The sequence below is a fragment of the Salvia hispanica genome, chromosome 6, assembly GCF_029641045.1.
Source record: "Salvia hispanica isolate PSC_SH4W2 chromosome 6, Shi_PSC_v1, whole genome shotgun sequence".
NCBI classification, from domain to species: domain Eukaryota; kingdom Viridiplantae; phylum Streptophyta; class Magnoliopsida; order Lamiales; family Lamiaceae; genus Salvia; species Salvia hispanica.
Genome location: NC_142697.1, coordinates 22,902,972 through 22,925,719, shown reverse-complemented (window position 1 = coordinate 22,925,719; position 22,748 = coordinate 22,902,972). Strand labels below are relative to the sequence as shown.

The 22,748-nt window shown below is 39.0% G+C and overlaps 1 protein-coding gene and 1 pseudogene across 2 annotated transcripts; one reads left to right on the top strand and one right to left on the bottom strand.

Annotated features, from left to right (window-relative positions):
* The first annotated feature begins 1,060 nt into the window (after window positions 1–1,060).
* On the top strand, window positions 1,061–16,985 carry MBD9 (methyl-CPG-binding domain 9). Its single transcript, XM_048103931.2, has 11 exons — window positions 1,061–1,757; window positions 7,554–8,262; window positions 8,693–9,775; window positions 9,849–10,427; window positions 11,054–11,356; window positions 11,471–11,806; window positions 12,530–12,628; window positions 12,971–13,408; window positions 13,632–13,910; window positions 14,042–15,787; window positions 16,201–16,985. The coding sequence occupies exons 1-11, from the start codon at window positions 1,450–1,452 to the stop codon at window positions 16,558–16,560; spliced, it is 6,240 nt and encodes a 2,079-aa protein (XP_047959888.1). The 5' UTR covers window positions 1,061–1,449; the 3' UTR covers window positions 16,561–16,985.
* Window positions 16,986–17,955: 970 nt separating this feature from the next.
* LOC125205567 (RNA-binding motif protein 25-like) lies at window positions 17,956–22,407 on the bottom strand (annotated as a pseudogene). The gene is made up of 5 exons (XR_016132807.1): window positions 21,873–22,407; window positions 20,629–20,873; window positions 20,345–20,487; window positions 19,411–19,846; window positions 17,956–19,309 (listed from the first exon to the last, which is right to left on the bottom strand). The product of XR_016132807.1 is annotated as an RNA-binding motif protein 25-like (transcript).
* Window positions 22,408–22,748: the final 341 nt, after the last annotated feature.

Below are 22,748 nucleotides of genomic sequence, written 5' to 3'. Positions count from 1 at the left end.
TGAGTCAGTTATCTAAACTTTGTCTATTTGCACTTTATATTTTTTGAACAGCTCATATTGACAGTATATTCTTTATTCGATGGAGACTTTTTAGTATAGTAATAAAACTTATATTTTACTACTGTATTCCAGTCACATTCTTTCGCATTTCATTAATTTTGTGTCTATATCAAACGAATCACTTAATGATGGACAACGTGAGTCGGTTATCTAAACTTTGTCTATTTGCACTTTATATTTTTTGAACAGCTCATATTGACATTGTATTCTTTATTTGATTGACACTTTTTAGTATAGTAATAAAACTTATATTTTGCTATTGTATTCCAGTCATATTATTTCACATTTCATTAATTTTGTGTCTATATCAAACGAATCACTTAATGATGGACAACGTGAGTCGGTTATCTAAACTTTGTCTATTTGCACTTTATATTTTTTGAACAGCTCATATTGACATTGTATTCTTTATTTGATTGACACTTTTTAGTATAGTAATAAAACTTATATTTTGCTATTGTATTCCAGTCATATTATTTCACATTTCATTAATTTTGTGTCTATTTTAAATGAATCACTTAATGATGGACAGCTCGAGTATTTTAAAGTCTCATTATCTAAACTTTGTCTATTTGCACTCTATATTTAAACAGCTCAGAACGACAATATATTAATTTATTTAAAGGACATTTTTTAATATACACAATTAAATAAAGGACATTTTTTAATATACACAATTAAAAATGGCAAGAGACATTTAATGGTATTCACTTAAATTCGAATGAGGTGTAAAAATTCATTTATTTTACCACCCCATTTTTTTTTGAAATTGCAAATCCAGATATGAAAATGGCAAATGACATTAAATGAGAACAAAAGTCAAAAGATGCTTACATCGTACAGAGAACAAAAACCCGTCATGGAAGGGGTAAAATCGTGAATTCGTTGCGGTGTTCAACAAAAAAAGGGGGTAATTTGGTAATTCGAAGAGTGGCATACCCCTACCCTACCTTACCCCACCTCGCCCCTCCCCCGCTCTTCTCCGAATCACTACACACCGATTTCAAGAATCCCCGCCGCGAAGTTCCCCCCTTCTCCTCCCCTCTCTCCTCAATTTCTGAATTGCTATAACCAAAAAAGTAGCGGCTTTCGCCTCATTCTCACAACTCAACCTCTTGCATACGTTACAAGCGAGTGAATTGCGTTTTCCACCAAACAAATTCGTCATCACTCGTCGCTCTCCCTGTCCGCTTTCACCAAATTGATTGCGTCGCTCCTTAACCCCTCCCTTCATTCACCTCACTCAATTCTCGTCGTTTTCCACCAAACTCCCGCTTCTCTCTTCATATCCACATCTTAATTACTCGGTGCTGCATTAGGAGCTCAACATCATTTGAGTAATCGAAGCAGAAACCGAGTAATTGAAGCTGAAACCAATACCGCGCTAAAATGTCGTTCCAAATCGATCTGAACGAGATGCCAATTTCGTCACCCCGGGAGGCACCCGACGACGCCGCTCCGCCTTCTTCCGTCTGTGTGGTGTGCCGGAAAGGGGTTCCGGTTGGGAATGTTCCCGACAAAGTCACGGGAGACCTGCGCCTGGAGAAGAAGTGCTTCCAGTGCTTGCTCAGGAATGACACCGCCGCTGCTGGAGGCGAGGCGAGGCGGCTTGACATCAATGCACCGCCTCCACGCGAGGCAGATGACAGAGAAATCGTAAGGGCTGCGGCCGGCCGGCCAGGGATCGGTCGGGGGAGGTATGAATGTTACTTTTTGGTCCACCCCCTTCCTTTTCTTTACGATTTTTTCAAGATAATTATTGTAGTTCCTGCTGTTTATACAATGCTGTTGAATGTTTATGGTGTATTTCACCGTTCTATGTGCCAGGACTTTGTGAATCCTTTTTTTTTTTTTTTCCCTTGGTTCGTTTGTGTTATGCTTATGCTTATCTTACTAGTTTTTGTTCTTTTGATTAGTTCTCATCTTTCTATATAACAGTTCCCTCCTTTTTTTTTCTATATTAATTAATTTATTGTGTTTAAGTTTGTTAAATGCTTGTGTTATACCCATACTGCATGTGCATACGGTAGAATAATTTTTGAAACCTTTGTCAAATATCACAAATTTTGTAAAATCTACACTCTTTAAAGTAATAAGCATAGCTGAGATGTTAGGCAGTGGAGATTGATCATATATCCCAAAAATCAGATACTGGAGTAAAGTATTACCATATCCCAAAGATCAGGTGCTGGAGTAGATGTACATCCTATGTTATGGAGGACACAAATTTGACATGTATGTGAGTAGGATTGGTGCTCGGCATTCTCCAATCTCATAAAGAACTTGTATTGAGTCTTTGTAACAGTATGTTATAAAATCTAAAGTGCATTCTCTTCAAATCTCGATCTATTTTGCCTTTTAAAACTTCCTTGCTCTTAAGTTTAAAGTGGAACCCCCATCAGGTTGATATTTTTAATCACAATGTTATAATGTTCAGGCTGAGTAGTTTTCTCCTCCCATAAAGTTTTTGATTTTTTTCAATAGTAAGGGTCAAAGTCTGCAAAATCTCAGATTTTTTGGCTAATATTGAGTTACCTCTGGCTCCAAGGCCAAGCAACTTACATATGAAGCTTCTTTCTCATCAAGTTTTTTGACTATGATGTATAGTTCTGAAATTAACTACGCACATTTCAGAAATTGATCCAAAAAGAGATACCACTGTGATTCATAAGTATGATTTATTCCAGTTCAATTAAACCATGATAGTTGAAGACGAAGAATCTAAAAGAGCATACCTCTCATCTATGGAAAAGGAGGCAGAATAGCTCACTTTTCTGATCATCAATCCAGATCTTCGTTGAAGTTGTACAAATGGAAATGGGAGAAAGAAGTGGCAGGGGGGGTGTCAAATCCGTCAATGACAACTTCATGTCATATGTAGTACAAAACATATATATCTCTTTCCTTTTTCAAGTAAAGCCCTCTTTCCTATAAGGAAGTCCTTGACTAGCAATTTCCGTTCAATACAATTTTTTCTAATGATCATTACTTCAACTTCTAGGGTCAATTATATAGTAGTATTTTTTACAAGGAAATAATATTCCACATTGCTTAACTGCCATATCTACTAATGATAGTGGCTGCATTGAAGACTCACCCTGCTCTTTTAGTTGCTTCTTCAGTGCACCAAAGCTGGGTGTGTTTCAATTCACGGCCCCTCGGAAACAGCATTGTCCTCAGACCTGTAGGCTGGGCTTGAAGCTATAACACTTTACATGCTTTGGTGGTGGATCATACTCAAGTTTACGGACGGAGTAAACAAGCAAATTGAAGATGACTAAGAACATGAAAGATCAAATGTTGCACCTTGAACCAAGGAGGGTTGGCAAATGCGTCATTGACAACTTCATGTCCTATGTAGTATAAATATATAGCTCTTTCCTTTTTCAAGTAAAGCCCTCATTCCTATAAGGAAAGCCTAGACTAACAATTTCTGTTCAATGCAATATTTTTCTAATGATCATTACTCCAAAAGATGTCACATTTTTTCTTGGAAAAAGTTATCTCTCATATTAATGTATAAAAACATATATTCTCTCTCCACTCAACATTAAAAAACATCTCCTAAATCTCATGAAGACTCACCCCCATCCTTTTAGTTGCATTTTTAGCCTTGTCCTCACACCGGGATGAGGAGGAGGCTGGGTTTGAAACCAAAACACTTCGCATGCTTTGGTGGTGGATAATACTCAAGTTTACGGACTGAGTAAACGAGCAAAATTGAAGACGACTAAGAACATGAAAGATCAGATGTTGCACCTTGAACCTAGGAGAGTTGGCAAATGCGCTAGTGACAACTTCATATCCTGTGTAGTCTGTGTAGTCTTCAGTACCAACCAACAAGTTCGATTATCTTCTGGATCAGCCATGAAGATGGTTTAGTTCCTTTGATCTTCAATTATTGTTGGGAGTTGTAGTGCCGTTGTCTACCGAAAAGGTGGGTTAGGTGTGGGCACAATATTAGATATTTTCTTGTGGTCAACTTGATCTCCTGCCTATGAAGCATATTTAATGTCCTTTGTCTTAGGTTGAACATATTTGGCAACACTCTGCTCATCAACATTAGCCGCTAAACCCTCTTACACCTGACCATCTCTTTAACGTTGACGTCCGACTCACTCACCTTATCCAAGCGAAAAGCCCGTAGCTCCTTCATAATGACATTCATCGTAATATCCCTTTCAGCCCACCAACCAACGTACTCAGTCCCAATTATTTTGGACTCTTTTTTGTATGTACTAAGCTGGAGCCTTCATGTTATGGATAATCTTGACCGCCTTGTCCGATTTGTTGATGTTTGCCCTCCAACTGTCCACGTTTACCACACCGTTCGATACGAAATTGAAGGCGAAAAGCCCGTAGCTCCTTCATAATGACATTCATCCTAATATCCCTTTCAGCCCACCAACCAACGTACTTGGTCGCAATTATTTCGGACTCTTCTTTGTATGTACGAAGCCAAGCCTTCATGTTATGGATAATCTTGGCCACCTTCTCCGATTTGTTGATGTTTGCCCTCCAACAGTCCACGTTTACCACACCATTTGATACGAAATTGAAGGCGGTTGGTCCGTTTATTCTTGATAAGATGTTTGCAAAATAAACATATTGTACCTTTGCCATAGTAAATAGATTGAATAGGATTGAAATGAAAAATAAGAATATGAATATATAACTCTTTTCTTTTTTTAGGTAATCTCTCTTTCCTATAAGGGAAGCCTTGGCTATCGGTTCAATACAATTTTTTCTAATGATCATTTCTCCAATTCTTAGGGACAGTTATATTGTACTCCCTCTGTCCGCGAATATGAGTCCCGTTTTTCCATTTTAGTCCGTCCGCGAATAGGAGTCCCGGTTCACTTTTACTATTAATGATAATAGGGTCCCACCTTCCACTAACTCACTCCACTCACATTTCATTTAAAACTAATATACACAAGTGGGACCTCTATTCCACTAACTTTTTTTCACCCATTTTTTCTTAATATTTCTTAAAACCCGTGCTGCCTAGGAATGAGACTCCTAATGGCGGACGGGAGTACTTCTTAGTTCTTACAAGGAATTGCAAAAGTTTCTTATTCGTGGAAATAATAAAGATCATGATAATATATACATAGGAACAATCCTCCACTTTTACTTTACTGCCATCTACTAATGATAATGATATTGGCAGCATTGAAGACTCACCACCCCCACCCTTTAAATTGTCTTCAATACACCGAAGTTGGGTGCATATAAAAAAAGTGATTCTATGAACCTAATCATTGTTGGTGCATAGTTCCAATCTTATACGTAAAGTATAACAATATGGTAAACAAAACACATTTTCATGCAATTTTCTCATTGTTTCTTACCCTTTATCTTCTAATTTTATACAATGCATCAGTCAGCTGCTGAAGTTCCTCTGCTGCATGTGTACCCTGTATTTTCTTATTTAATCTAATAAATCTCACATGAGGAAATTTTTTATAATATGGTTATATAGTTATACATTAATTATTTCCTCTGGAGTAACGTTTTAATTTTGGATTACCTAGTATACTTGTATTCCCCATTTGTTTATATCAACATGCCATTTTTGGATATAAAAGTATTTTTCAGTTATTAAATGGTGGCTTATGGCAGTCGACCAAAAAACCGCCACAAGGTTATGGTGGTCGGCATGGCGGGATATGTCGGTATTGCTAATATATAAAATAAAATAAGTACGAAATAAATTTAGAAAATAATAAAAATATACTATCTCAAATCTTAGAAAAGCAATTGAAGCATAAAGTAACAATTACTATATAATATGTCTAATATTTAAAGTCTTAGATAAACAATAAAATGTAAAGTCATTTGGGCAGCTGAACATCCGGCAGTGCAGCTAGGATGGTGGGGCACTGAACAAGCGGTGATGCTAGGCAGCGAGTCCGCGAGGCTGAAGGAAGGCGGTTGGGGGATAGAGAGTAAAGTACTAGTAGTTTTTTTTTTGTGTGTAAATGTGGAGGGAATCTCAAATCTGAAAACATAGCACCCAATATCAAATGGGAAACGGGTCAGGTATTGGACTGCTAGGTGTCATTTGGGCAATTGGGCAAGGTTTAGGGTTAATGGGCAAATGGGCTGGGTCATTCAGGCAATTGGGGCGAGTTTAGGGCTCAGCAACTCAAAAACGCCAACATACACGCCATGGTGATCGCCATCATTTTTCTGCTCCACAACCTCATGGTGATGTTTTTTTTGGAAAACCCACCACAATATAGCGCCATGGCATTGCCATAGCCGCTATTTAATAACATTGCTTTTGGACTAATTGAAGCTTTCCCTTAGTAAATGTTTCATCATTGAATGACATGTATGACCTGATTGCTAGATTCTTTGGAATTTTTAGTTGTTTTAGTCCATGGTACACATGATTGACATAATTGTCCTTCCATCTTTTGTTCATGTTGGTGAATCTTCTTTTGAGAGACCTATAACTTACCAAATATTTTGTGTTCTGTGAGTTACGGTGCTAGGCTACAACTATTTGTCAATTAGACATGCCATGCCTTCTCGGGGGTGAACTTTTTTCTTCAATGGACAACTTTTTGTTGTTTCTGATACATGAATGTCTCAAAAATGCCTTCTTAAAATATTAAAAATGGATCTAGATGCTCACACCTAACCAAGGACTAGTTTGTTTGAATCACTTTCTTATTTCCTAAAAGGCTATAGGCATTTGTTGATGTAAACATGCATATTTTCCATGTGAATATGTTCTATTTATGCCATGAAATCTCCCTACTATTAACATATGATTCTTTTTCCTTACTTCTCCCGTATCCTTGTTTGCATTATTTCAGTCTTGATTTCTTCTTGATTTAGTTGCTACATCTGAGGTAACAAAAGTAAGATCTTTCTATGTTTGTTCACTTATTTGCACTTGTCATGGACATGGATTACATAATTCTTTTCTACACGTATCCCTGAGCAGAGACACGGTGTGGGATTATGCAAGCATTAAAAAAAAAGATTCATAGTTTTTTCTTCCTTTTCTTATCAATGTTTGTTAAATATGTTCATTGAGGCCAATAAAAGACGATTGTGCTCAGAAAGTCTAGTGATATATGTTTCCTTATGGAAACAAATTTGTTTCTGAAACTTGTTAACATATAAAGCACAATCATTGCCTTGAAATGACTGCAAGAGAATAGCCATACCGAGCTCATGATTCCATAGAGTAGCATTTGTAGTCTAAAAACTTTTATGTTCTTCTCCCTTTTTATTTGCTTACTCCTAAAAAAATCTCTCTCTCTATTTAGTGAATAGTTGATCTGTTCTTATTTTGCTGATTGGTTCTTGTTTTGGTATATATACATGATTAAAGGAATTATAAACGCTTATTGCTTATAAAAACTCTATCTCCACATGAATAATTTTTATTGCTGTTTCTCCTCCTGTTTCATCCCTCCACAGTGCCTCTTGTGTTGAACTTTTATCGATTTTTATGTAATTCTATCCTGCAGAGTACAGGCTTATGTCCACCCTTCTTTCTATAGCCATCATGTGAATACAAGAAAAATAAATCCTATGCTGGATGGTATGGTGCATGGTCTCCCAAACACATCTACCGTTGCAGTAGATTCTGCACATTCTAGATTTCGCGATGCATTGCTGCAAAAAGTGCATTCTGATGGAAGGTTAGGTACAATTCACGAAGAATCTACATTCGCTGCATGGCTCCGGGCTAGTCATACTCCACTGGAGTTTCCTCCTGCAAGTCCAAATGTGTTGTATCTACAAACCCTTAGAGAATACATTGCCGCAAGATCGGGTACTTTGGGAGAAGGTTGGCGTGTTGAATTTGAATTTTGTGACAAACTATGTAAAACCTCTGCTGTTTATATTGCACCTGATGGAAGTAGGTTCAGATCTATGGAAGAAGTTGCTTTCCACTTTGGGCTGTCTTCACGCTACCACTATTTGGAGAATGGTAATGAAAGTGCAGAATCTGCCTCCGTTCGGAGTGGGATGAAGATTGACTCAACGAAGACGGAATCCCCTGCGATTATGACTGCACAAAATTGCAGACAAAAGCAGAAGATATCAAGGGCCAGCAAGAACCAGGGTTTTTTGTCCAGCTTAGGGGTCAAAAGTTCTCCTGGAACTACTTATAACAAGAGTGTAGGAGAATTGGGCTCCTCAGAACATGGTGGTCTTCATGATAGTATCCATGTAAGTGTATTCTCAATCTACAATAGAAACTTAATACAAGAACTGCTGTTTTTATGCTTAATCTTAATTGCATGTGTAACTGATATCTTCACCATTTATGATAAAAAATCATTTCAAATGTCATGAGTGCCAAGTGAAGTGAAGCACTCTGTGCACATACATTCAGTAATCGACTTAGAAGCTAAAAACAGAGCCTTGGTATCCATCCTTAAATGATCAGTTATTTGTCAACTTTGCTTTCTACTACTTCTGGAGCTAGTCAGTGTGCTGGCAGAATAGGATATATGCGGCTTTTAAAAGTTGCTCTTGGAAATGTTTTGATATCTGAATATGGCAGCTTGGGCAACAGCAATTTTATTAATTAACTTGATGTTTTAGTAACTGTGAACTTGATGTACATCTCTTGACATATATTTTCTCTATTTCCCAGGAGGACTTCCCAGTTCAGTACCATGACTTCTATCTTATTTCAGCTGGCAATATTGATCCACGACCGTCATACCACAATGGAAACCAAATCTGGCCTGTGGGATACAGATGTAGCTGGCATGATAGGATTACTGGGTCTCTTTTTATGTGTGAGGTTTCAGATGGTGGTGATAGTGGCCCAATTTTCAAAGTTAAGAGATACCCATGCACCATGCAGTCAATACCAGTTGGCTCAACTATCCTTGTTAAGAAGAAATCAACTTTCAGCAAAGGTGATGACATTGAGGGTTTAGATGATTTAGCCGCATTCAAGATGGTTGATGATGATAGTATATCAACAATCACACTGCTAAATGAAGAAACCGCCCCATGTCTAGAAAAATGTCTCTCTACTTCAAAGAGAGAAGAGGCCCATAATCCCCGCAAAGATAATTCTTCAAATTCAAATTTAGAAGTTACACCTCAGGGAGCTGGCAATCAGGTGAACAAAGCTGTAGGACTAAATGATATGATTGGGGAATTTCAAGTTGAGGGCAGGTCAATATCATCTGTGTGGGAAAACGTTTCTCAAGCTTTCTTGTATGCTTGCCGTGAGATGTACAAGCAAAAGGGTGCACTCAAGTTCTTCTGCAGTCATGATGCGTTCAAAAGGAATAATGAAATCCTTGATGGTGCTGATTCTTTATCAAGGTATTGTTATTTTGAAGGACCTGCTAGCATCCCTCCATTGGTTCAGAGTGAGAATGAGCTTAACAAGGCCTGTGAAATGCTTTCATCGTGGTTGAAGCAAGACAGGTTTGGTCTGAATGAAGATTTTGTTCAAGAGATTCTAGAACAGCTTCCTCAAGTCACTGCTTGTTCAGAATATAAAAAACTGAAAGAAAGAAAGCAGATTTCAGACCTACAAACAGTTGAAAGTGGGTTTCTGCAGGTTGAGCAGAAAGCCAACAATGCCTCTGAAACTTCTAAGAGATTTCTGCTAAAACTGGGTGGGACTGAAGATACTATAAAAAGGGACCCCTGCCCTCTAGGCAAGCAACTTAACAGAAGGCTACCATCATATCTGATGGGAGATGCTCTGCAGGTGAAACCCAGTTCTCTTATGTGGTATAAGATCTACATTCTGCATGCTTATACTTGTCTGTATCTTTTTTCAGGTCTGGGAGCTAGGTTGGCGTTTCTTAGAGGTGCTACAGCTTGGGCAGCCTTTCACTTTTCAGGAACTTGAGTCTGAGCTTGTAAATCCTTGGTTAGATAGCTACCCTTTGGATTCAAGGCATGAAACTTGCGAGTCTGGAGTCGGTGCCTCCTCCAGTTGTGACAAGGCTTCTCAAAGTGGATCAGCCTCCGTTGGCAGATGTACTGGTCTTCTTTTGGCTAAGATTCTTGGCTCGCTGCTGAAATTGCTCGTAACTGAGCTGTTGTCAAAAGCAGCAGTATATGTGCGCCCTAATCTTGATGCTGGCGAATCTAAATCCAAGAGAGGCAAGAAAAAGGATTTGGACTGGCTAGCTGAGTTAAGGAAAACCAAACTTGATATGCTTCCTGTTAATGAACTTACATGGCATGAAATTGCTCGTCGATACATTTTAGCTGTGCTGTCCATGGATGGTAATCTTGATTCTGCAGAGATTGCTAGCCGTGAAAGTGGGAGAGTTTTCCATTGCTTACAAGGTGATGGTGGGGTTCTTTGTGGATCTCTAACTGGCATAGCTGCAATGGAGGGAGATGCAATGGTAGGCATTATCATTTACTTTTTATCATTTGATCGTTATAACTAATTTTTCCATGTAGATAAAACTCTAGAATCTTGAGTTTTTATGCTTATGCATTTCGTTCATTCTCACCACTTCTGTATGTTTTTAGTTCTATGATCACCACTAGTTAAAAATAGGAAATTGATGACTAACCCCAAAAGAAAGTAAGTATGTGAATGGTTATGGGCATCAAGATCCTTGTCTTCTTTTGGGTTGGACAATAAACCTACATCAATATCTGCACAATCTGCAGGTAAATGATCGGTATCAGGCAGCATAAGTAAGTACTAATGAAGAATGCAAGCAGAAAAAACACAAATGAACATGAAAAGGAAATCAGTGACTGATTGGTTGGCAAGCCTGTATTATTGATTTGAACTGATTGCGTATATGGTGTAAATGTAGAGCTTTCTGAGTTTTGATCAGAATACAATCTCCAAAGGCTTGCTAATGTTCCCTAATTATGTACTAGTATGTAATAAAATTGTGATGGTTGAATGTGATCGTCCTGCCAATTTGCTGTTTTCCAAAAATTCTTCACACTCTCTAATTGTAAAACATGAAAAATGTTTTGATTAGTAATGTTGCATTGTATCTTATTGCAGGTTCTTGCAGATGCTATGAAGGAAATATTTGGTTCATTAAAGACTAAAAATGACATAATAAGTTTATGTTTGTCAGAGTCTGATGCCAATGGTGCTCAAACAATTGAGGTGAATGATGGTGTTGTCCCTGAGTGGGCTCACGCGCTTGAACGTGTGAGAAAATTACCCACAAATGTCGGAGCCAGAATCCGAAATTGTATCCACGATGCTTTGAACAAAAATCCCCCAGAATGGGCTAAACAGGAACTGGAACATGCCATAAGCAAGGAAGTATACAAAGGAAATGCATCAGGACCAACCAAGGTGATGTCTTTATTCTAGTTGAAAATGATTAGATGCTTTCATTTTGAAACAATATATGGCAGGTCTTTTGAGCTGTATATGGTAAATTAATTTATTGCTGCTGCTTGACTACAGAGAGCTGTTATTTCAGTCCTCGCAAGAGTTACTAGTGAGAATCCACAGCAGAAGCCTGCTAAAAAAGAAAATGTTAAGATTAAGACCAACATGTCTGATATCATTACTAAACAATGCCGTATGGTGCTTCGTTGTGCTGCCGCTTCCGATGAAGACAAAGTCTTCTGCAACCTGTTAGGAAGAATTATTTTGAACCCAAATGATAATGATGATGAAGGGCTTCTTGGCTATCCTGCAATGGTGTCTCGTCCTTTAGACTTTAGAACTATTGATCTCAGGTTGGCTGCTGGTGCTTATGGTGGATCTCATGAAGCGTTTGCCGAAGATGTTCGGGAGGTTTGTGATTTACTTATGACTTTACTTTTTCCTTTGTCCTGACCACTGTTTGTGTACAGGCAATTGTCCCTTTTATAATTGCTTGCCCCCATAGTTCATGCACTTGATATACAGTTTGCCTAGGCTTCTTTAGATCCTTCTGTGTGTTTGCACTTTTGTGCTTCCCAGTTTCTATTGCATTTGATGTGGACCCTTCTTGATATGGAAGCCTGAAATTCCTTTTATTTCTCAACATGCATACCTACTCTTATCATGAAGTAAATTTTCTTGTGTATTTGCAATTGTTCGCTCATTTAAAAAATCAAATGCTCCCAGAAATTATTGGTCAGGAAAGTGCTAGGCCTGATTAGCAAATGCTTGCATAAATTTTCTACTTAGCGTCTACCATTTTTTTATGTGAGATTAAAGATTTAGGACAAGATAGGAAGTTCAAAGTTCATGCCATTTCATTTTATTTCTAGCTGCCCTCTGTTTTCTAAATATTAACTAAATGACAGAGCTCCTAGCAATCCATTGTTTGCATTTTTTTTTATATTTTCAGTCAGTGATTGGATTCAAAGATAATTATGATTCGTTTAGAGGTAGCCACAGTTCTTGTCATTGTCTTGTTTGGTGTGTAGAAATTCAATAATTTTAAATTTTAAAATATAAGACTTCCCACCCTCTGTGGCATAATGCCTTGGAGTTTGAAATGCCTTATTTTTTGCTCCTTTTTATCTATAGGTTTGGCGCAACATACATACTGCATATGGTGATCGATCTGAACTGATTGATGTGGCTCAAAGCTTGTGGAATAAGTTTGAAGATTTGTATGAGAAAGAGGTTGATCTGCTATTCTCTTAGTGCATGTTTGTTTCTTAATAATTTTAGGTGGTATTTGGTATCTTGTACTACTAGTGTCTGGAAATTAGGGTTTGCTTCCATTTGAGACGAGTTTCCCTTTCCGGTCAGTTCAAGAACTTTAATAGGTTTTGGCAACTTGTGAGCATGTGTCCAACAACTTCCCACTTTTATATTTAGAAATGATTGCCGAATCTTAAGCTAATGGTGTGTGTAGTTGTCCAGTCAAAGAGTGACGCGCATTTGAGTTCGCCCAGACTATGGTGTTCATTTTGGATTTGTTGTTCTTCTTCCTGAACTTTTTATGCTTGATGTATCTTACAGGTTCTGAACCTTCTCCATAAAATGGCTAAAATTTCCAATGTTAAAGATTCAACTGCTGATGCTCTGAAGGAAAGAGATGACCTTCTTGTTCAGGTGTGTAATAATGCACTCCCTAGAGCTCCTTGGGATGAGGGACTGTGTAAAGTATGCGGCAGGGACAAGGATGATGACAATGTCCTTTTGTGTGATAAATGTGATTCTGAGTATCACAGATATTGCTTGGATCCTCCACTTTTAAGAATTCCAGAAGGAAACTGGTATTGCCCCTCCTGCGTTAGTGGCCAATCTCTTTCTTGCATTCGAACCTATGGGTCAATATCAAATCAGCACAGCAAAAAAAGAAATCTTGGAGAATTCTCATGCAAATTTCTGGGAGAACTGTCCACATTAGCAAAAGTGATGGAGGTGAAAGAACATTGGGAATTCACGGTTGAGGAGGTATGTTCTCAAGATTTTTCTGAGTTCAATTTGTTTGAGAAAACCAGATATCCAGTCGAATCATCTGGAAAAACCCTTGCTGTTCATATTTGTTTCTTTACCATTTTCCTTTTTGTTGATGAACATTTTTTTCCTACTCTGTGATATATTCAGTACTTAATGATTTTCAATAGTCCTTTAGCCTTTCTGATGAGCAATGTTTTTTTTTTCTTCTTTTTGGCAGAGAATATTCTTCCTGAAGTTCTTGTTTGATGGAGCACTGAACTCTGCTACTGTCCGGGATCATATGGATCACTGTGCCTCTCAATCTGCTGATTTGCAGAATAAACTACGTTCTCTCACTTCTGAACTGAAAACTCTCAATGCTAAGGAAGATATGCTTGGTTTAAGCGTTGAGAAAACAAATTCTAGTTTATTCAACATACGTGGAGATCTCAAATCAGATGCATCGTCTTCCCAGCACGCTAACGAAAATATCTCAAGAGGAAATCCATCTGAAAAGGTCAGTCTTCTTTTTCGCTCTTCTCTGGTTCCTCTCAAGTTTTGATTGCTTTACAGTCTTATGTGCCTCCTTCAAGAAGCAGTTAAATTATATGTTGCGATGATTTATTGAATCAAACACAATGTCAGCAGCTTGCAGTGGAGCAAAGTCAACATGAGAAGATCTTTGTCGAAGCCCAACCATCAGAAGGACCTAACTTGCAAAATGAGATACCCATTTTCACTCAGCAGCAGCAAAGCGACCAAGGGCATACCATTGTTCTGAATGACGCACAGGGTTCCCTCTCTACCACTCAGGTGCTACCTGGTAATAATTTCTCCAGCTCCACCTCTGATCGTGAGACAGAACTTGTGACACCTGCACCTGTGAGTTCAATTCATGAATCTGGGGGCCATCAATGTCCCAACCAAGTTGATATGGTTTCTCCACAAGGCAACAGCCCCAAGGTTTCCACTGCTAAGAATGAAGTTACTCATTTGCTGGAGTCAATTGCTAACATAGAGCTGAAACTTGTCGAGTTATCTCTTCGGCGGGATTTCCTGGGCAGAGATTGTAATGGCAGAGTATACTGGGCCTTTTACTATCCTAATGCTCGGCCATGGATAATAGCTTGTGGCGATACAGCATCCAAAGAGAGGCCTCCCAGAGATTTTGCCAGTATTCCTGATTCTGACAAGTGGATGTATTATGAATCTGATACTGAAATTGAGAAACTGGTAGGATGGCTGGGAGAGAATAATGTCAGGGAGAAAGAATTAAAGGAGTCCATTTCACAGTTTCAAGCTAGCAAACTGAAAGATGCTGTGTATACAGAAGATCATATCCTTAAAAAAAGAGAAATAAGCTATGATGGAAGAAAAACTTTATCTGCCGATTTTTTGGCTACAAAGGCTAAAAATGCTTTGGAGAAAAAATATGGTTCCTGCAAAAGGTTTGAGGCAACAGCTATTCCTCAGAATCTTGTTACGGGAGCAAGTCAGAGTGGCAGAATGTATAGATGTCAATGCCTAGAGCTGTTGTGGCCTTCTAAAGACCATTGCAGTTCTTGTCATCAGAGTTTTTCTACCTCTGAGGAACTAAGCCAACATGCTAAAGAAAACTGTAAAGCTTCTATATCTGGCTCTAAGCGAAGCCAAACAGCTGAAGATACCACCAAACGCAAGAAGGCAAGAAATGTGGCTTCTGAGGAAAAACGCCTCACTAGTATTGGCGTACCTCAAAAAAGATCAACAGACGAGAAACAAATTGGTGGACGTACTTCTCTGGAAGGCTACCGTGCTGATCGCCCCTTTAAATTTGAGGAGATTATGACAAGGTTCATTGTTCCTAGCTCAGTTAAGGATGGGGTGAATGACATAGGACTTATTGGCAGCGGTGGCGTCCCGTCCCTGTTGGCAGGCCAGTCTCCCTATCTAAGTGATTCCGCACTAGCATTGAGCCTTGCAGTAACAAATGAGGCCAGTTCAAGGCCTACTGATTTGAGAAGTAGACAACAGAATACTCCACCCAGTGCGGCGATGCACAGCAGGGGCTTTAAAGATTCACATAGGTCATCAAGATCTGTAGAAAATGGCCTATCTGATGAACTATCTATTGCTGGCAGATTGAAATCCATACTGATGAGTGAGAAGGATCAAGTTACTTCAGTAAAGGACAAAGGTTCATCAGTGTCTGGGTTGTCAAAAAGCACTATAATTCGTGAATCTTCATCAAGACCATTAATAGGCAGAGCTTCTGAAATTTTGAGATTTCTTAAGATTAATCTACTTGATATGGATGCTGCTCTACCAGAAGATGCTCTTAGAAAATCAAGGTCAGGTCAAGATCGAAGATGTGCATGGCGTGCATTTGTTAAATCTGCAAAATCAATCTATGAGGTTAGTCACACCTTTCTATTATTTGATGTCTTTCCAATTTGTGCGTTTTAGTTTGATATGTAGGTCACGTAAGTTGTATCATGATGGATATTTTTCTCATTTATGCTCTCTGTGTTTTTTTGACCCTTTTGGTTCTCAACATTTTATATGCCCAAATCTCAAGGTGAAATTTACATGCTAATCAATAATCTGCTTTTGAGTGCAGACCATACTTTTTGTAATATTCAATAGGTCTCTTTTTTGAGTTTACTGATGCCATCTCTATTTTTTTTCCCCAAATCCTGAAGCTTACATATCTGGTTCTTTCAAATGTTCTGACTATAAGTATCACTGTGGCTTATATCCATGGTACAATTCTATGGTCTTGATGTGCTTCACATCTCATTGTTGTTCTGTACTCTCTCTTCTTTCAGATGGTACAGGCTACAATCGTATTTGAGGACACAATTAAAAGTGAGTACATGCAAAATGATTGGTGGTATTGGTCATCGCCTTCAACTGCGGCTAGAATCACTACTCTCTCAGCTCTTGCTTTGCGCATCTACTCTCTAGATGCAGCCATCTCTTATGGGGAGCCCCTGTCTGGCACTGGAATGGAGGTCTCAGAGCCAAGTTGTGCAATAGATAAGGAAGTTCATGAAAGTCCAACTCCAAAGAATCCTGCAAATCCTAGCAGCCCAACGCTGCAGAATACACCTGAGCCAGAGCCAGATTCTCCTGAGAATCCAAGAACTAGGAGTAGATCTAGCAAGCGGAGGAGGGATCTGAGCTGAGACAGGAAGAAACAAGTTGGTATTTATCTGATGTCGCAATAAACTCGAACTGCTTATTTACAATTTTTTTGGGCAGTGCCCCGGACAAGTTTTTTCATTATAATCGTGGGGGGAGTCCTTGGACACCTTTCGGTGGAAGAAGATGAAGGCAGATATGCTTTGCCCCCTTGCTTATCATTTTTTCGCTAGTGTGTGTACATCGATGGAGTTACAGAGCTGATTAAAACTACAGTTTTATTCGAGGCACAGGAAACAGGTTTATATGTATATAGCCTATCTTGTAAACTCAAGTATTTGTCTTTGTAATTTTCAGCCTCGATTTTGTTTATGTATGTGAAACAGTGAAAGGTCAAAGAAATGTTGTATAATGTAGTACTACATAACGATGATTGTTTCAAAGAAATGTCAATTATATTTCCTCCTGAGATTGCAAGTATAATTATGTTTCTGTTATTCCTCTTATTCTGCTTCTTCCACTTTCTATCAGCTATGTAAATGGGAATGTCCACAGAGTTTTAAAACATCTAAAGTCCATTTTTGGTTTTCCGTTTTATTGTCTTGGTCTAATTTTTGCCTGGTTTTGACGGAGAAGTTGGCCTACTATTTTTCGTCCCAATAAGTATACTAGTCCATGTCTAAATTGGATTATGAATTTCTCAAAAACAAGTTGACAGTTAAATGATAAAGAAATTTAAAAACACAATATATTTCAAAACTAAGACCTGGATTTTCCCACAAGAGGAGAAAAAGTTCAAGATTGAATACAGAGAAGATTAGTCTGGATTTCTTTGGAATTTTAATTCGCTTTCGACTGTGATAGTGGTTCAATGTTTGATTAATGCGTAATGTTTTTGAAAAAAGTGATTGTGGTTCCGTTTTCTTGTGAAAGTACGACATCGCCTGTGTTCAATCTCAATTTTTGTCCCATATTGCTACATGATAGTGGTCCCAATTCAAATATTCTATACATGTTTACTGGTGGAGGAACATGCTAACATAAATATCGAAGAAATTGTTGGTGGGTTTTATAAATGCCGAGGATAGTTATTAAGGTAGATTTGACAAATTTGATTTTACATAGGGATATTACAACATCACAACGGTGTAATGAAATAAGCATATGGGAAAGCCGTATAGGCATGGCCTTTTTTCTTTTAAATTTTTATTGTTGAGTTCTTTGTGGCTAATTTTTTTATATTTGAATGAATTTAGATTTAATACTACAAGTACAAAACAATCCCATGCAGAATAACCTTTGAGGTAGATAACCTCAATCAAAGCAACCTGTTTAAGCAAAAAAGGTAAAACGATGGTTTTCCTTCTGATTGCACACAATTTTGATTTCGAAGAGCATAAGATAAGCACGCCTATTAAGAAACTGCACCAGAGGTGATATAGTGAAACTTACAAAATTTATAACTGTTGCAAATTATTCCATCTCTAATACAAGATATGTGTGGTGCCGTGATCAATACACGTTTCAATATCATGATCTTAATGAGTTTATTTTATCACAGCCTTTTGAACAATAAAGCAAAATGAATAAATGATTAATCAAAAAGGAATAATTTACGACATCAAAGATGCATAGAGGTAGTCACCTGATCATAGATAGCCCAGTTGATCTCATAGGAGAACAACTCATCTTTGGTCTTTGGGATAGTGTCAATTAACTGCTTAGCATCCAAAAGCTTCTGCTTTTCTCTGGGGTCTTTGTTTTATTTGATCTTTCTCTTTCAGAATGATCTCTTCTGCTCTCCTCGCGGATGCTATTGTTCTCTTCCTCATGTCTATCACGGTCACGTTGGCCGGATCTCTCATGAGAGCGTCTACTTTTTTCTTTTTCTCCATCAATTTCTTTAGGATTAACAGTTGAGATACGCTTCACAAAATCTGCTGCAGCAACCATATTAGCTGTTGGGGCTTCAGCCATGGAAGATTGAATATCTTCCCGTTCCTCAGTTGAGTAATCAATTGGAACTAGAGGTCTCATCTTCTTTTCCTTATGTGCATCCTCATCCTCATCCTCATTAAAAACTGAAGTTACAGCAGCTCGCTTTCCGAATCCTGAAAGCCCAAAGACCAACTTTTTAGTTGGCACATTGCTATTTTGTTGAATGTCCGGAGCAAAATTAGACGAGATAGCATTGATTTCATTTGGCGAGATAGCATTCTCTAATCCATTAACTGGCAGAACAGTTTCTGTTTTCAGAACCTCAAGCTGTTTCTTTTGATCTTCTTCGGCTCGCATTTTAGCTTCAGCAATATCTTCCTCCTCTCTCACTCTGTCAGCCAGATCCTCTTCCTTCTCCCTCTGTCTCCTTTTCCTCTCTTCATCACTGATCTTATATTTCTTCTTCTTTCCATACCCATCATCATCGTCATGTTCTTGGTCCACAACTTCCCACTTCCTTTCATGAGCCCTTTCTCTCTCTCGTTCTCGCTCTCTCTTCCGCCAATGTTCTCTCTCTCTTTCTCTGGATTCCCATTCTTTTTCATGCACTTTATACCTCCGTTCATCTTCCCGACTCCTATTTTCTCTCTCCTTCTCCCTCTTAGCTCGCTCATGCTCTCGCTCTCTCTTGTATCTTTCAAGTTCCCTTTCTCTTTCTTGTCTTGGGTCACGGTCTCGATCCCTGTTTTTTATCATGCCTTCTACTCCTATCAGGAGAACCTGTTCCTGCTCCATCAGGCTCACTAGAGGGTTTGCTCTCAGCAGTCTTGTTATCCTCATTTTTGTCTTCTGTATCTGCATAATGAAGTGTAAGCATTCCATCAGTGTTGGAACAACTACTATGGATGGAAACAAAAAGTCCCGGACAGATTATCAGGTTTGTAAGAATTACATACTGTTCTTCACCCCACCTTCTGGTTCTCTACCCTTTGAACCAGAAGGTTGCTCTGAGTTTGAGTTTCCAGATCCATCAATAAGTGTTTGTGGGGGTGGGGGTGGAAGTGGTTTGTACTTCAGCCGTTCCTCTAACATACCTGTGAGCTTCTCGCAAGCATCACGGTCAGCATCCCTGTCTTCATCAGTTACAAGGCTAAAACTGACAGCCTCAGGATTTTCCTTATTCGTCTCACTGTTATCCTTTGTCTGTTGTTCATCTGATGAAGGCTTTAGAGACTCTTCAGTCAACTTAACATCTTTGTCAGTATCAGAGCTCGAGTCTCTTGCTTCCTCTTTGTCAGAACCATCAGTTGCAGATTCCTTGGATTCCGAACCTTCTATCTTTTTCTTTACATAGCGCTCAAGATATTTCCGTGTTGTTTGATTAACATTTAACTGCAGATCAAAAGGTTGATATTAAATCGGCAGAAGAACAAAAGTTCTTCTCAACTTTCATAGTTGGGAGGGATTTATGATGCACACAAATACACATAAGAGTAACTAAGTATGTGAACCAAAAAGTCAGAAAAAGTCAACAACTTGTAGTACTCCCTCCATCCGCAAATAGGAGTCCCGTTTTTCTATTTTAGTCCGTCTGCGAATAGGAGTCTTGGTTCACTTTGACCATAAATGGTAATAGGGTCCCACCTTCCACTAACTCATTCCACTCACATTTAATTTAAAACTAATATATACAAGTGGGGGCCCTATTCCATTAACTTTTTTCCATCCACTTTCTTTAACATTTTTTAACTCCCGTGCCGCCAAGAAATGGGACTCCTAATGGCGGATGGAGGGAGTATAAGATTTCTAATGTAAGAGAAATTTGTAGCATGAGGCATCAGCATCTTGCATAAATATGGTGAGGCTAACACATCAAAGTTGAAGAACTACGTATATCTCTAATAGAAGGCAGTAAATCATACCATCAACTCTTAGCTTATTAAGTAGTCGCAATGCCCGAAGAACTCCTTCAGCAGACTCAAAGTTCCAGTGGGGTCTTGTGGACGTTTCCAATTCTTTATTGGCCCACAAAGCTTCAGAAAGAGTTATAAGTCAGGCTTGGTTGATATAAAAATCAAGCTATATTATTCAGACAAAACTCCATACATGCACAAATTGAATCCCACAAGAGAATGGAATAGAAGAGAACAATATTTCAAGATACTACATCAAACCTGCAGGAGAGACAACATGAAATCATTTTCCACAGTTGATGATATCTTCCCAACATATACAGTCGTCTGTGGCTCCTCTGTTGATGTCGCGCTTGGAGTAATGGGTCTAACAACTGGAGGAATAATTGGACCACGAATTCCAATAACTGGAGGGCGTGCCAATGGTGGCATAACACCAACCAATGGACACATGGAAAATGCTGGCTGAAGCATTGGTGCATAAGGAGAAGGATAACGAGGTACTCCTGCATGAAGAGGCCACAAAAACTAGGCACACTGTCAACAACATGCTAATCAAATTACACATCAACTTACTATAGATTGAATCAAGCATAAATAGATCTAACAAGATGAATCAACTGTTGTAACCAAAAACATCAAAGCAATAAGAGATTGCAGCACAGACATGACAACACTCACCAACTGAACATATAACCTGAAGGAACATCAAGAAAATAGCATTGGGATTCATGAAACAGGAAATGCATGAACATGGCATACCTTAAGCATTGACTTGCAAACAGAAGGCATGCCAAAACTATCTAATTGGAGGCACCATAGGTGAAGGTTTAATTCGAGAAGTGATTATCACTACAGTAATAGCCTACTCAGTAAACAGCAAACCAGAACTGCTTCAGATTGGAATGGAAAAATCACATTTTTTCCTTATTCTATTCTTTCTAAAGAATTGGACTTCCAATATTACGATATATTCCATTAGAACAAATGCAGTAGAAATCAATGAAATCAAGCAAATAATAAATTCGTGCATACCAACAAAAGGAGTTGAAGTGTGAGGGATACTCAGTCTTTAATGAAGCCTTCCAACCTTTCCCACCGTAAACATTCATGAGACACTGTAGAGAAAACATCTCGTCATCGATACCCCTAATCTGACTAACATGTACCCCTCCCTATCCCTTATGCCTCGTATGCTCTTTCTGTTAACACATTGTAAAATACAGCATAGCAGCACACTTATGCCCATAAAATCAAATCAATTAGGGACCAGTTTTCTTAAAGCATGGTACTTTGTAATGATCATGAGAGATGATTCAGCTAATAGGCCAATTTCGTCATAAATTTATGGTAAATCATCCAAAATGTTACTACTAAAAGTTAAAACCACCAACTCCACAAGAAAGTGCATCCCTATGCAAAATTAAGAGACACACACACACACACAACTCATACATCCAGTCTATCTAGAGACAAATTTAATCGGTAATAGAGAGAAAACCCACCCGGGGGCATGGCACCTTGGTGAAGAGGCTGAGGCATACCAGGGTAGCCATTCGACATAGGCGGCCCATATCTCATAGGCTGACCGGGCATGGCGTAAGGCGGCGCCATCACCGGATGCACCGACGCCAACGGTCCGTTCCCAACCGCGGGAGCTGGTACCACTCCTGGAGGTGGAACACCTGGAGCCTGATAGGGGAGGACATGTTGGAATTGTGGGGTAGCGGTGCCAAGCGTCCCAGCCGGGCGGAAGGAGGGCTGCATCGCCGGTGGAGGAGCAACGAGAACTGATGGAGGCGGAGGGCCGCTAGGACTAGGGTTTGGAAATTGGGGAAGCGATGTGGGAGATGGATCAGATTGGGCGGATCGAGATTCAGGTTCGGGTTCGGATGTATGGAGAGCGGAATTGTGATCGGTGGCGACAGCGGTTGTTTCCGGCGCTGGCGTTGGATCCGCCATTGGTAGATAATGATGAAGTTGTCGCTTTTCCAATTGAAGGGGGTTTTCAGTTTTCACAGACTGCTTAGATTTCTAAGCCCTAATTTGGGTTTTGTTGTGCGGTAAATATTGGATTATAAATTTGACTGCTGACGTGTATGCTCCTGAGTGGCAGGAGAGCGTTCTTTTGCGGATATTATTACCAGTATTCGATATTGGGTCATTCATAGCATTACTATACCTTCCCTATTCATTGCGGGTTGGTTATTTATCAGTACTGGTTTAGCTTACGATGTATTTGGATGCCCTCGGCCAAACGAGTATTTCACACAGAGTCGACAAGAAATTCCATTAATAACTGGCCGTTTTGATTCTTTGGAACAACTCGATGAATTTAGTAGATCATTTTAGGAGGCCCTAATCAAATGACTATAGACCGA

What these genes read in the sequence shown, in the direction of transcription:
- MBD9 (XM_048103931.2), top strand. Translation starts at nt 1,450, where the DNA reads ATGTCGTTCCAAATCGATCTGAACGAGATGCCAATTTCGTCACCCCGG. An exon ending in CAATGGAGGGAGATGCAATG is followed by an intron (nt 10,428 to 11,053) that starts GTAGGCATTATC and finishes ATCTTATTGCAG; the next exon opens with GTTCTTGCAGATGCTATGAA. An exon ending in AAGATTTGTATGAGAAAGAG is followed by an intron (nt 12,629 to 12,970) that starts GTTGATCTGCTA and finishes TGTATCTTACAG; the next exon opens with GTTCTGAACCTTCTCCATAA.